The 14,702-nt window shown below is 40.3% G+C and overlaps 1 protein-coding gene across 1 annotated transcript in view; it reads right to left on the reverse strand.

The window, feature by feature from the left end:
• Positions 1 to 8,110: 8,110 nt before the first annotated feature.
• Positions 8,111 to 14,702, reverse strand: part of CHP1 (calcineurin like EF-hand protein 1) — a 64,271-nt gene continuing 57,679 nt past the window's right edge. Inside the window, exon 7 of the mRNA XM_088462048.1 lies at positions 8,111 to 12,348. Within this exon, the coding sequence (XP_088318174.1) occupies positions 12,295 to 12,348 (54 nt within the window). The 3' untranslated portion in view covers positions 8,111 to 12,294. The remainder of the gene's footprint in view (positions 12,349 to 14,702) is intronic.

Raw genomic sequence — 14,702 nt, forward strand, 5'->3', positions numbered from 1 at the left:
TGCAAAGGGCAACATGGATGTCGGACTATTGCCCATCCAGCCTGTAGAAATTAAACTTAAGCCACATGTACAGCCGGTCAAGATTAAACAAAATCCTTTAAGATCAGATCAAGTGGCTGCAGTAACCAAACAGGTAGGAGATTACCTGAAAGCAGGGGTACTTAGGAAATGTCGTTCCAGTCAGAACTAGTTTTTTTTATTCCTATTTTAAGGAAGACCCCAAATCCAGATGAATCTCCCTTTCTAAAATGATTCATAAGAGATTAATAAAAGGTTACAAGTTAATACATTGATTGTACCTAATCTGCACACCTTACTGAATGGCATACTACCTTATAGATTTTTACTGCTTTTCAGTCCCTAACCAAAGAAGCAATACATGTTTAGACTAAACTGCCACAAGGGGGTGCTATAAGCCCTAGTATTAGAAGATTGGCTGCTTGCCAGTGCAAGCATAATCGTTATATGGTATGTGTGCGATTTACTTTTATATGTTAACTCAAAGCAGTAGTGTTTACATAAAATAATAGCATTACTGAATATTCTACACAGTAAATGTTGTAGGGTATCTAAAAAAGATGGACAACCGTAATTGGATAGCTCCCGGCTTTGCACAGACAGTACAGGCCTTTGAAACAAGGTGTCTAATATGTGCATTGAACAATCTGGGTGAGACTGTCCCAACCTCTTTGAAAAGTACTCCCCAGACTCAGTGTTCCTTACAAAGGATACAAATTGATGTCCTCTTGTATGAGCCTCATCAGTCACTGGCCAGGAGGGTAGGTGTGTTGGAAGGCAGATGCCAAGGTAATTAAGAAAATCATGATTTAAGGTCACCTGCAGATATGGTGTCCTATATATCAATCTTACAGAAACAATTAACTAAAATACATAGTTAGATGTATTCTTCTATTCCAGTCCTTTATCTTGATACAGGTACCCACCGTTTACAACCAGGAGATTTGATGATAATTTGGAAGCATACCAGGAAGGCTTTTGAGTCCAAATGTGAAAGTTTATTCCAAAACCTGTTGACAATACTTATTTCAGTGAAACTTCATGGGAAGGGAACCTGAATATATGCCTCCTATTGCAAAGTCTTCATCCAAGTGGAGTTGGAGTAATTTGATATTATGAATAGATGGTTTGCTAGGCCCCAAGCCAAAGGCTTGTGGGGATATATACTTAAGGTGCCTATCCACTAGAAGACAGGCAAAAGACTGCACGATTACAACATTCGTTTGTCACTCTGTGATGTGCCTACACTGAACGAGCAGTCGTTCAGTGTAGACACAATCAATCATCTGCAAACATGCTGAACCTGATGTTATCGTCAGGTTGACCAGCATGTTTGCACGATGATAGACGTCTAAAAGACCAATTTTTTTAAACAATCTGCAAATGATTTTCAAACGATATTGATATCATTCAATCGCTCATTTTAATTGTCTAGTGCAGGGGTGGGGAATCCTTTTTTCTGACGAGGGCCATTTTGATATATATATTATTCGCGGGCCCGGTGCAGGCCACACCCCCTCCACGTGATGTCACATGGGAGCATGGCCACAATCCCTGGTGATTACACCAATGCACGGAGCATCCTGTAGATACTCCGGGGAGCTGAAGGGCAGCGGTGTGACCATCTGAAGAGTCCAGGCGGCACTGCTCCATAGATTCTAGTTGCATTCTAGGCACCCTGCTAGCCAGATGAGTCTAGCAGAAAAAAGCTTTGATGGCCGGACCAAATGAGGTTCCCCATCCCTGATCTAGGGGATATTCACCTTTAGCTTTGTTTTCTTGTTATAGTTTTAATTTTAGCTTTAAACTTAGAATTTTTTTCACATTAAGCTGAGAAACTGCATAAATAGTGGTATATCAAGAGACAGGAAGCAGTAACAACATCGAGACTCAGTGTATATAGTATGTTCACAATATAGAAGTTTTAGCCAAATTGTTTGAAATATGAAATAGTTTACATATGAAATATTTGATGGGCTTGAAATGATCACCAATGAACTGCAATTTAAAGTAAAGGTTATTGGACAGTTTAGACTGATCCTTGACCACCTCACGGCTGCTTGATAAGGTGTGTGTCATATAGTGAGACTAGCCTGCTGTGATGTATATAGCTGATAACTTGTATGACCTGACCTGACCTGATACACGAACATATGAAAAATCAAGAAATTAAAGAACCAGTTTAGAAAAGAACATAATGATCTAGAGTATGGTCTTGATGATAATGAATGGTTTTCCTTATTAAACCCAGCTAAATGATTTAATGAATTTAGTAGATGAATATCAGGAATTCTTTCAATTATTGATAAAGGTTTAGCTTTGTTTGTAATAATTTATATAAGTTATAAAACTTGTTATTTTTCTGATTAAGAAGTTACTTACACTTGACTGTTGTTTTTCCAAGGAAAATACACCAAAGGCCTTGATGATAACTCAAGTCTATGATAACATCTATGCCTAAGACAACTTTCCAAGCTGTAGCATTATGGAACCAGCCTCATTGAGGATGACAAGCGAACATGTGGACAATGCAAGACTATCATCATTTCCTTGAATATTCATGGCAAGATGGACAGGATAAAAGACAATTAGAGATTGAAGACTGTGAACTTGCCCCAGCAGGGGATGGATCAATGCTCCCAAGGAGAGGGGGGTGATCCTATGTATAGGTTCCTGTAGATGGGGCTTATATGTATACACACCTGTTAGAATAGCAAGATCACGTTCCTCTTAGGTAGATAGTATAGGATAAAGTTATGAATAAAAGATGGGAAATGATAAATCTTGTTAAAAGAAGTTGTGTGCCTTTAAGTTATTCATAGCTTTAAATGTAGAACATTACAGAGAATTATTTTTGCTAACCTTCAAGTTTCTGAAACTTTGGAATGTGCAGATGTTCTTATTTCAAGATAGTGTATGAATAGACTGTCTCCTAAACTCCCTTAACTCCCTTCCTGAGATAAATAAAAAATAATGTAATGAATACTAACAATTACTGCTGTATTAAGATGTAGTGTGAAAATACTAATATGTTGCGATGTGAGAATGCTATATATTATTGTATGACAAGTAATTATAGTCAGAGGAATCTTAAAGCACAAGGCTGGTTGTGTGTTGATTTACCTCTCCAGATTACTCTGCAACACAAGGGTCTGACATGCAATAAATGAGCTTTGGTCGGTGATTAACCACAGAAGATTTATTAACTGATCAGTCACTGGTTGTAATAAGATGTTAATTGGTTGAAGGGTGATGTAAGGGCACACCCACTGACGAAGTCCAACAGTGATGAAATGCGAACATTTGGACATCTGCTCATTCCAATAAGCCGACCAGTGTGAGGCTTGAAACGCTGACTGTGTGAGCGGCAGTCCCCGATATTACTTTGGAGTCAGTGATTTTGTCCCAGAAGAACAAGTATTACCCGAGGCACAGTTTCCAGCCAGTGCACCTCCGGAAAACATCAACTCGGAGTGAAGGTAACAGGGTTCGCCCAAGTGGTGACTTTACAGGCTGACTTATGCAGAATTTTTTTACTGAAATAGATGATTGTATGCACTTTTTATTATATAAAATTGATATAAAATACATTGTGTGCTCCTTGTTCTTCTTTTCCTAGAATATAGTTTATATATATATATATATAATCATCATCATCAAGACTGGACTCGCTGCTCCAATGTTTTTTTCGTGTGGGGTGCACCACTAAAGACCAAAAATCCAATGCATGCAAATCTGTTTATATGATGGTCTGTAACTAAATAAACCTTTTGCTGGTTTTATGAAGTAGTTCTGGGGAGTACCCATTAATGAAAATTTGAATACTTTATATATACAGCCATGGCCAAAAGTTTTATTGATTTTTCACAAAGTTTGCTGCTTCAGTGTTATTAGACCTATTTGTCAGATGTTACTATGGTATACTGAAGTAAGATTACAAGCATTTCATAAGTGTCACAGGCTTTTATTGACAATTACATTAAGTTTATGCCAAGCGTCAATATTTGCAGTGTTGATCCTTCTTCTGCAAGACCTCTGCAATTCGCCCTGGCATGCTGTCACTCACCTTCTGGGCCGCATACTGACTGACGGCCGCCCACCCACCCATTTTTGCCTAATCAATGCTTGGAGTTTGTCAGAATTCGTGGGTTTTTGTTTGTCCATCCGTCTATTGAGGATTGACCACAAGTTCTCAATGGGATCAATGTCTGAGGAGTTTCCTGGCCATGGACTTAAAATTTCAATGTTTTGGTTCCTGAGCTACGTAGTTATCACTTTTGCCTTATGGCAAGGTGCTCCATCATGCTGGAAAAGGCATTGTTCATCACCAAACTGTTCTTGGATGGTTGGGAGAAATTGCGTTTGGAGGCTGTTTTGGTAACATTCTTTATTAATGGCTGTGTTTGTGAGTGATCCTACTCCCTTGGCTGAGAAGCAACCCCACACATGAATGGTCTCAGGATACTTTACTGTTGGTATGACACAGGACGAGGGATGGCCTGGTGTCCAGAGGGGCAGCAAAGAAGCCACTTATCTCCAGGAAAAACATCAGGGGCAGATTGATATTCTGCAAAAGGTACAGGGATTAGACTGCTGATGACTGGGGTAAAGTTATTTTCTCTAATGAATGCACTTTCAGATTGTTTGGCGCATCTGGAAAAATGCTTGTCCGGAGATCATAAGTCATGTGTCAAAATCGAATAGTTTGTTTCGGTTAATTTTCTTATGGGACCTATACATCTGCAATTCCCCATTCTGCAGATGCCCAAAAATGTCAGGCTCAGTAATTCGTGGATTTTAAACATGCAGTTTTCCCCCGATCTGCGGCCAGATCGCCAGTTATCAATGTTCACTTATCGTTTTTGATCATGGATCAGCTTTAGCAGAAAAAGGAATCGCTGCACTTATGTATGGCTCACATTAGCTTCCATTACTGCCTGATTTACAACCTCGATTCACATCCTTTGTTATTGGATTGTAGCCTTTTTATTTTACATGTATATTGTATTTCCTTATTTGCATAACTGTACACACCTCAGCGATGTAGCGACATAATGTGCGCACTGCAGGATCTGCCATACGATGACGCAATATATCATTACATGCATAATGTAAGTAGACTGCGTTGTTAGTGCAATCGTCCCACTTGAGGTGCAGCACATCAGATGGGAAGACGTAACCACCCAATTCATTAAACTACAGATTGGGCAGAATGGGAGGTACACACTATATGATGGCCATTGCGATCACAAGATCAGCGAATATATCAGTGTGTGTGTGTGTGTATATATATATATATATATATATATATATATATATATATATATATATATAGTGAGTGGGCCTGTTTCCGAGACTGACAGTGATGTAAACCATTGCCTACTCCCACTGATTACAGATGCTAATGCCATCCCGAGCATAGGGGCGCCCCCTGCTGCCTTCTCATATCCGCACAACGACATGCAAACAGCATAATCATCAGTACCATTGACGCACGACAGGCACGCAGCATGCACGTCAGGTCTGACCAGCCGCAAAGTGACAATATTTCGGTATTTTTGCTGCAGGATTAAAAGCAACTTATTTTTATTTTTTTATCAGCAAATCCAAACCTGGCTCTGCCTTTCAATAAAATTGCAGAAATATCTGTACTTTTTTGCCAAATCAGTACTGATTACATTTGACCCTATTGTTATAAATTGGTTATTATTCAGCCAATTAGCAGGAAAACAGTTTATAGTCTGTTCAGATGTATTGTAGTCTGTGGATTTTATCTTATTTTGTTGTTTTGATCTCCTATGGTAATGGTTCTCAACTCAGTCATCAAGTACCCCCAACCAGTCATGTTTTCAGGATTTCTGTCTGTGGAAACAGATGGGATAATTACTGACCAAGCAAAATAGATTAACTCATCTGTGCAGGATTAAAGAAATCCAGAAAATATGGTGCCAAATATCCTCCATCGGGAATCTGCGTGCACTGTGAATCAGGCCCATAGCCCTCATTTCTTGTGGATACAAATTTTTTTCTGAAACCAAGAGGAGTTATTGGTCATGAGGAAATGGCCATACAACAGGAAGGGTTTAACTCATGTGCCGATGCTTCGACAGATCAGCTATAACTGCATTATGGTCTATGATAAAGGGATATTATATCAGCTGTTATTAAAAAGAAAGTAATCTCTGTTGACTTATTGAGAAGGTTAATAGTGGTGCTGTGATATGATGTAATCTTAATAACTGAGCTGTAAATGGTAATCAAACTGAGAAAAGGTCAGATGTAACCTAACTAGTGCATGCAATGATTAGTCTCCCTGTGAAGCAAGGGCAGAACTATGGGAGACAATGGAGGCGCCTGTCGCCAGGCTCCAGCTCTGAAGGGGCACCTCCTCCATTGTCCACGACATATTCACCCCACTTAGGGCTTTGGCTATGTACCCGGTGTGTACTGTCACGGCCGCCCAATACATGGCACCCCCTTCCCAGCACCATACACTAGTGGAGAGCTCCATGTTAGACCATCAGCCGCTGCCTTCTTCCATCTATAGCCTGTCTGCAGGCGAATTGCTACATTACAGTGTCAGCGGCTGTGATTGGAGGAGGGGGGGGGGGGGAGGGTTACCAAATTATAACTTGCGTCTGGGATGAATTTACACCACTGCTGTGGATGTTAACAGGACTTATGTTTTGCAGATGACCATTACAGAAAATGAATAGCTGGGTCCTGACCATTCAAAAAGGTTACTTTTTTTTCCTCATTTATAAGTCACATATTACAGTATTTTATTAGTCCTACTGGTTAAATCATTTATTTTTAATGAGGTTGATATAATATTCAGAGGTGGAGTCACCCCCAGATCTAAGTCAGAGGTTCCAAACTCCACCATGACAGTGCAGGTTTTCAGGCTATCGATACTTGAACCCAGCTGGTTAAGTTAAATTGACTGAGGCACTACTTTAAGTCACCTGTACTCAAGCATGGATAGCCTTAAAATCTAATAGAGTTTGGAACCTCGGGTCTAAACACTTCTTCATTGTAATAAGTTCATAACGACAATACCGACACTTATCTGCAGGCTTATTATGATCATTTTATCATCTTTCCAAAGAACACAGCCTTTTCTTTAAATCGCTCCCACAGCCTAAATGACTAATCTTCCCAATATCTCAGGTGAAGCAGCCCTTACACTCGTAGTCCAGTCTATAGTATTTGTGTCTAAGCTCTCATATTAGGGACTATTTATCATTAAATATTTGCAGCATATTCCTCCAAAACACCCATTTTTGGGGGATACCTACAGATATTGAGTATCCCCCAGATGTACCATGGAGGGACCTCCCTCTATTTCCGATAGCAGTTGCAACCCCCATAGTGTCTATATAGGCTTCACAGGAGAGCAGAGCCGTAACTAGACTTTTTGGTGTCCTGTGCCAGAAAGAGCATTGGCACCCCCCATTTTTTCAAATAGGGACATAATGCACCCAAAAAAGGGGAATGGTCTCATGGGGAAGAGATAGGGGGGGATGCAATCGGGAAACCGGCTGACGTGATCCAAACAGTCTGCTTCCCGACTGCTTTATCCCGGCGTGGGTTAAATGACAGGCGTCTATATCTAGACACCTGTCATTTTCCCGAGGCCGGGAAACAGGCGCCCGACCTCCCGATCGAAGGGATGCCGGACGCTGCGAGCGGACAGCTGTGGAGGGGGGGGGGGGGGAAATTAGGGTTAGGCGAATCCCAGGGAGGGTTAGGCACCCCCCCAGGGGAAGGGGGGATTAGGGTTAGGTACCCCTAAGGAGGGTTAGTTTTTACTTACCTCAGGACATTCGGGATTAGCCGCTGTCTACGACAGGGGGTATATTGGTTACATCGCTCTATTTCAGAGTATTGGAGCAAATGATCCAGTCTGAGTGATGGCACAAAGTGGGATTAGAATTTAGTGTTTTATAGCATTTGCAGTATCAAAGTAAAATCTCAAATCTTTCTAATCAGTCTATTTTTCACTTTGTTTGACCTTTGCATAGAGGACTCGCGTCATTTGCAACCACTCCAGCCCATGAATGCAAGAAAAAAAAAAAAAGTGACACGCAGAGTATCTTACACATTTTATTTTTCCAAGATTCAATTATTGATTTTGCTTTTACACTTTCGATTTCTATTCACAGAGCAGTTGTAGATGTAAATGACCATGTAGATGAGGTTCCCCAAAGTCCCACCTGGTTACAGTTGTTAGAATTCATTATCTGTACATGCTCTTGTTAATACATTGGAAGTCACAAAATAGTTTGTTATTTTTGACAATAGGCTGTTTCCAAATCTTGACATTGAAATTACTGATAAAGATTTTATATTTATATTACATAAATAAGGACATTGATAAAGGACATGTTTCTCATGACACACAGGTTTTCTTATTGATTACAGCCTAGTGATGTACCTGTTATTCTTCATGACATTTACCACTCTCTCTCCCCTAATTGCCTATGCTACATATAAACTTTCAAAAGAAACCTAATAGTAATCTTTTTATCATAATTATGGATTAGGTTTTTCCTTTCTACCCTTTCGGAAACCTTCCTGTTACCAAGAACCAATTGTGGATCTGCACCATCCTAATGGGTTACGTTGTCCTTCTGTACAATATGAGCCAATACCCAAAGTCGCATGGGATGCATTCTAATAGATAAATATGCCCCCCCAGTCCTGATGCAAAGTCATTTCCTAGAAGAGTTAGAGCATCTGCTGCAGGCAACAATATACATTTCATGGGTATTGGTTTAGTGAGCAGCAGGGCTATTCGGTTAAACATATGAGATGCATTTTCCAATTTAAAACATTTATAGTTGTTTTGAAGCTCCACATACGTAGTAAAGATACCTTTTATCAGTTATGTACTTTCTTTCATGTTACTACAATTGTATTAGGGTGTAGAAAACAAATTGAAGAAAGGGATTGTGGTAGACTGTATGAGCCAATAGAAGAAAACAACTAATACAAGGTTTTGTGAAAAAACAAAACACAATTGGATTGCTAATCAAAATTTATACATTTGAAAATCAAGAATTTTATGATTGTTTACTTATTATGAATACATCACAGAATTATTTTGAGGGGACATTCACATCTATCCACTCTTTTTGCACTTCATATGGCTGATAATATATGAATTTAGCATTAAAATTTGATCAAATAAGCCACCAGTTCGGTATCAAGCTTTAGAGCATGGTATATTTCTCATATCCATGATAAAAGTACAAAAGACTTGTTTTTGTCCAGTTCAAAAATTTGAAGCCAATACCTCATAAGATGCCTGTTTACATAATTTAAAAATATATATATAAAGGTTTAGAAAATCTCCTTTAAAAGCAAACATGACCGCAGATAACAAAATGTAACAGTAATATTTTACTTCTTGAATATTGTTTTAATAAGTATATAAAATACCAATGAATCAGTTTCCAAAGAAATTTGCAGGGTGGATTTAATACAGCACTGATAACTAGTACAGTGAAATGCAATGACACATACCTGCAGGACACATTTCTTCCCAGCACCATGGAAAATGGATTATGGGGGAGAATTATCAAATCTTAGATGCTGCATACACACGGTCAGATTTTCTTAAAGATATGAATGATAACGGTTGTAAAAATCATTCATATCTTTGACATGTTGGGCATACATCGACCAACAATGCAGGTTCCCGCATGTCAGATAACGATATCTGACATCAACTGTTTGCAGTAAGATTTCTACGATTTCATTCATTTTTATTAAAAACAGAAATAGTTGAACAAATCGATGTTAAAATCGTTCAACGATAATGATCTAGCAAATCTGACTGTGTATGCACCATTAGAGAAGTTGCCCATACCATTAAATCTGCTTCTGTCATTTTACAGGCTGTGCTAGAAAAAGTAGTTACCAGCTGAATTGGTTGTTATAAGCAAGTACTATTTTTGCAAGATTTGGTCAATCTCCCCTACATTTGGCTCAAATTTAATAATTGTGACTTTGGAATAATAAAATACTGCTATTCATACCAGCTTTTCTCTACTCCCCATTCAGAAATCATTCCCACTGTGTACAGGGACAGAGGGGGAGGATTTCAGAAAGCTAGTAAAAGCCAAGAAACAAAACTGATTATAATACATGGGAGTTGAGATTTAAATAAAAAAAAGCAACATTTCAATTAAAGGATATGTGCCGTTTCTGTCTGAATATTTAATAAATGCATTTCTGCTTTTATTTTTGGCAAATACAGGTATTAGAGCTTATCTAGATGTTTACAGGAAAAAAAAAAATAGACTAAGGGCCGTATTCAATTATGTGCGAAAAGCCAGTTTCTAGGGAAAGTATCCCCCGTGAAATCAATTCGCCAGGCGAACACTTATCCCCGTATTCAATTTCAGAGTTTTCGCTCGAGCGGAAAGTCAATGCATTGGAGTAGGCGAAAAAGATTCGCCTATGAAAGCTGTCGAAAAAAATGCAGAATTGGGGTTTTGGGGTGCAAACTTGCAGGAACCACCCTGCACTCTTGGGACAGCCCCTCAAAGGTAAACTGTCAAAAAAAAGTTTAATACTTACCCCAAAAAATTACTTTTAAAAAGGGGGTGAAAAAGTACAAAGTTGGGGGACAAACATAAAAACTAGTGAAATAGACTCCAGGGGGGTCCCCAAGTGCAGGTGCTTGCGGCAGGTGGAAGTTTATTAAAAGTTCACTTTTGAAACTTTAAAATATGCTAGCACCCATTTTCGTGTACCCCAAATTTGCTGGGACTACTTATTTTCACCCAAAAAACCTGTTAAATGCTATTCACCACTTTTGCAAAGACGCTAATTAGCAGCTATTGAGACCATTTAAGTACCCCAAGTACCTTCAGCAGGCCTATTCGGGGGTATCTAGAGTGATCCCCAATGTCAGTGCATCTTTTGGGGGATGTCAGGTGGATTTCCCCAAATCTGACAGCATTTTCGCCAAGTCCCGTTTGACGATTTGTAATTGAATATGGGGATAAACGGGGACGAGCGAGATACTTTTTCGCATGGAAAACCAGTGATGTCGGCGAAAAGTCCAGCATGCGAAAAGTACGGGACTTTTCGCACCTAATTGAATATGCCCCTATATATTTTGAAAGAAAAAAATTCCTGTGGTTGGGTCATACACAGACGTGATCACTGTGTCCTATATCCTACTGTAGCGGAGTATCTCAGCAGAACAATGTAATGAGGAGGGAGACGCCATGGTCAGTGTGGGAATAGACAGCAGGCAGGACACTTTGTGAACACAATTAAATTGAGCAGGTACCAAAACAGCGTTGCCACAAACACTCCTGACTGCAAGTGGGTATGGGGTAAAACCAATAGGTCCCAAACACAGAATCGCACTAAAGGGAAACAGCTAATAAAAGCATGATTGGGCACTGTGTAATGGGCCTAAAACACAGCAGCGCAGTCTTCACCGGCCAAAGTATATGTCTAAATAATCAATCATTGTAGTCATTAATTAGAGATCTGAGCTAATAACTACTTTGTGTGGGGTAGAAAATAAAAATGGGGATAAAAGCAGAATGCTGTCGTCAGGAGGTTTCCACACTAAAACAGATGCAAGTAAGAACTAATATAGGCAATAGTTTATGTACTTGGCATTACGGATCTAATCCACATTCCAGCTCTCAACACTTCCCATGACCACTGTTGCTATATTGCAGTATACACTACCCACAATATCAGGGACGAGGCCCTGGTACATTAGGCCCATCCGGCTACAGGCGGACACCTGGATATGTATAATCAGCACTGATATGACTACTAGCTGGTCAACGTTACTAAGAACATCGCTCGTTCAGAACCAGTTACCATCTAATGAACACAAACATATGATATAAGTGACATGGATGATTAAATCATAAAATGGTGAATTTATTTACAAGAAGTTAAATATTGTTCAAATATTTTGCTGTGCCAAACAAAATGGAGTTACAGGCCTGGCTGCAGAGTAGTTTAGCATTATGCCCGGCTGATGTCACAGCAACCAGAAAACATTTAATAGTGTAAGGAGAGAAACAGAATAATCCTTTAGCGGTAATACCAATAGCAGAGTTACAGGAGCCCATTATTGACAAAGATCCATAGAACAGTGGCAGTACTTTGTTCCTTATTATATTTTGAATCAGTTTAATGAGAGTCTCTGTGTTTATAGCAGGTAACGTCTTGAGCCTTAAAGCAGATGCGGTTCTATGTTCCTCTGCTGGAGTTTCCGTGAAGTCACAGAGATTAATGCAGGAATCTAATGCTCATTTTTTGCTCAACATCAACCTTTTCCAAGACCTGTGGAAAGAGGGGAACAGAAAATATATGTAAAGAAAGGCTTGTTTGGAAAAGGGCAATGACTAACAGTAGTGATTTCTACTGTATACAATGCTAGGTATCAATATGTAATCTTCTGCATTAAATCAGTGTAAAGAAGAAGAAAAACGAGAAAAACCTTCTCATACCAAATAGCCAAAGCTGCACGTAATCAATGCTTTTATGGTACGTAGGCAATCTAACAGCCAAAGCAAAAGGTATAAGTAGCAAAATCCATGTTTACAAAAAAAAAATAAAAAAAATTACCTCTTGGTTACTCTCCTGGACATACTTTAGGGTCACACAGTATGGACTCATCCATAGATCAATTATCTACCAGTGACTCTGTAGCCTTTAAAGTTAGATGTGATTATATAAAGGGTTCCAATTATCTATACAAGGGAAAACTATATTGGGAACCCATGGTTTTCCTCTAGCATCCATGAAACCGGAGATAACTGGGCAAACTATCAAACTTGACACAAGTGGATGGGTCACAGCCTCAGACAAGTCCAGCAGACCTAGCTTCTAAATTACGTGGAGTCATGAATTTTCAAAATGTGGATAGCTACAGATTGTTCTATAACAACCCATTTGAAATTGGATAAGAATTAAACTTTGTACACACTGGAGCAATGTTGGGCAGATATGCCGTTCCACATGATTGCATGCTCCTACTGGTCGCTGACAACTGTCACTGGTTGTCTGTGCTGCTCAAACCTAGCGATATCGCTAGCAATTTTGTGCCCATCGCGCAGTGTGTATGGCAAACTGGACGTCAAACGATATGTCGGACTGTTCTGATGTCACCTTCATGCCACGCTCTGGTCCTCCCACCTGCCCTCCGACATTTCTCTGTATGCTGGACCCCGTGCAGACTGTACAGCTACTGTTCACCAGAGCCAGCATACTGCTCTTCAGGGGATCCTAACAATGGTTGTTCTAGTATGCACAGGAGCAATGATAAATCACTAGCAACCAGACACTACTATATATCATTCACAAGATTGCAGTGTGTGTACACTCAATATCACTTGTTCTGGGCTCAAGGGAAATGGTTGTTAAAGTTCGAACAATTGCTGATCGCTCCAGTGTGTACCTAGCTTAACATTAAAATGACCCTAGTCCGATAGATCCCAAAAAAGAAGAGAGTTATGGTGAAACTTACCCTTGTTAACTCTTTCTTCGAAGTTCACAGGAGAGACAATGGTGTGTAAGTGGGACCTGGGGGACCAGACACCAACAGCAAAGTTTTTCAATCCCAGGAAGCTCCGGTCCTTTCCCCTATACCCGCCCACAGCTTGAGGACAACTCAGTTTTGTTAACAAGCCCAAGGCAGGAGCAGGATGGGAGAGAAGGAAGACTGGTACACTGAAGAACCACACAGGAAACAAGTGACCAAGAGAAGAAGCCAGGTGCGTCAGGGCAGGTGCCCTGTGGACTTCGAAGAAAGAGTTAAGGGTAAGCTTTACCTCAACTCTCCTTTTCTTCTTCAGGGTCCATAGTGCTCCACAGGGGAGACAATAGGGATGTCCCAAAGCAGTTATTCAAGAACGGAGACGCTTCTTTCATGATGCGCCCGAAGGAAGCATCCCGAGAGGCAAATGTATCAAAGACATATAACCTAAAAAAGGTGTGGCCAGAATACCACGTAGCCGCCTTGCATAGCTGTTCATAAGAGGAGCTACACCGGGCTGTTCACGAGGGACCCACAGAGCGAGTAGAATCAGCAGATACTGGAGCTGGCACAGGAAGGCCAGTCTGCGTGTAAGCCTGTGAGATAGTCATGCGAATCCATTTGGCTAGAGTCTGTTAGCTGGCCAGACCTTCTTACGGAATCCAGGAAATCTGACATGATGTAACTAGTGCAGTCCACGTGGATTTTCAGAGCACGAACCACATCCAAAGAGGCCACACCTGCCGAAAGGTCGGAAGCACAATTTCCTCATTAATGTGGAAACTAGAAACCACTTTGGGAAGGAAGCCCGGGCACATTCTAAAAACAGCCCCGTCCTGATGAAAAAGATTAAAAAAAGGGAGAGCAACATGACAGCACCCCTAAGTCAGATACCCTACTGGCAAATGCTATAGCTAGAAGAAACAGTCTTCGAAGTGAGCCACTTGACATCCACTGATTCCAAGGGTCCGAATGGAGTTTCCAGAAGTGTGTGGAGAACCACTGACAAATCCCACGGAGCCACAGGAGAAAAAGGAAAGTTGTATACGTAGAACACCCTGCAGGAAAGTGTGAACATCCGGTAGAAGAGCAATTCTGCACTGGAACCATATGGACAGAGCAGAGTCGTGCACTTTCAAAGATGCTAGGCGGCGTCCAA

The sequence above is a fragment of the Taudactylus pleione genome, unplaced genomic scaffold (genome assembly GCF_031769625.1).
Source record: "Taudactylus pleione unplaced genomic scaffold, aTauple2 ptg001138l, whole genome shotgun sequence".
Lineage (NCBI taxonomy): Eukaryota > Metazoa > Chordata > Amphibia > Anura > Myobatrachidae > Taudactylus > Taudactylus pleione.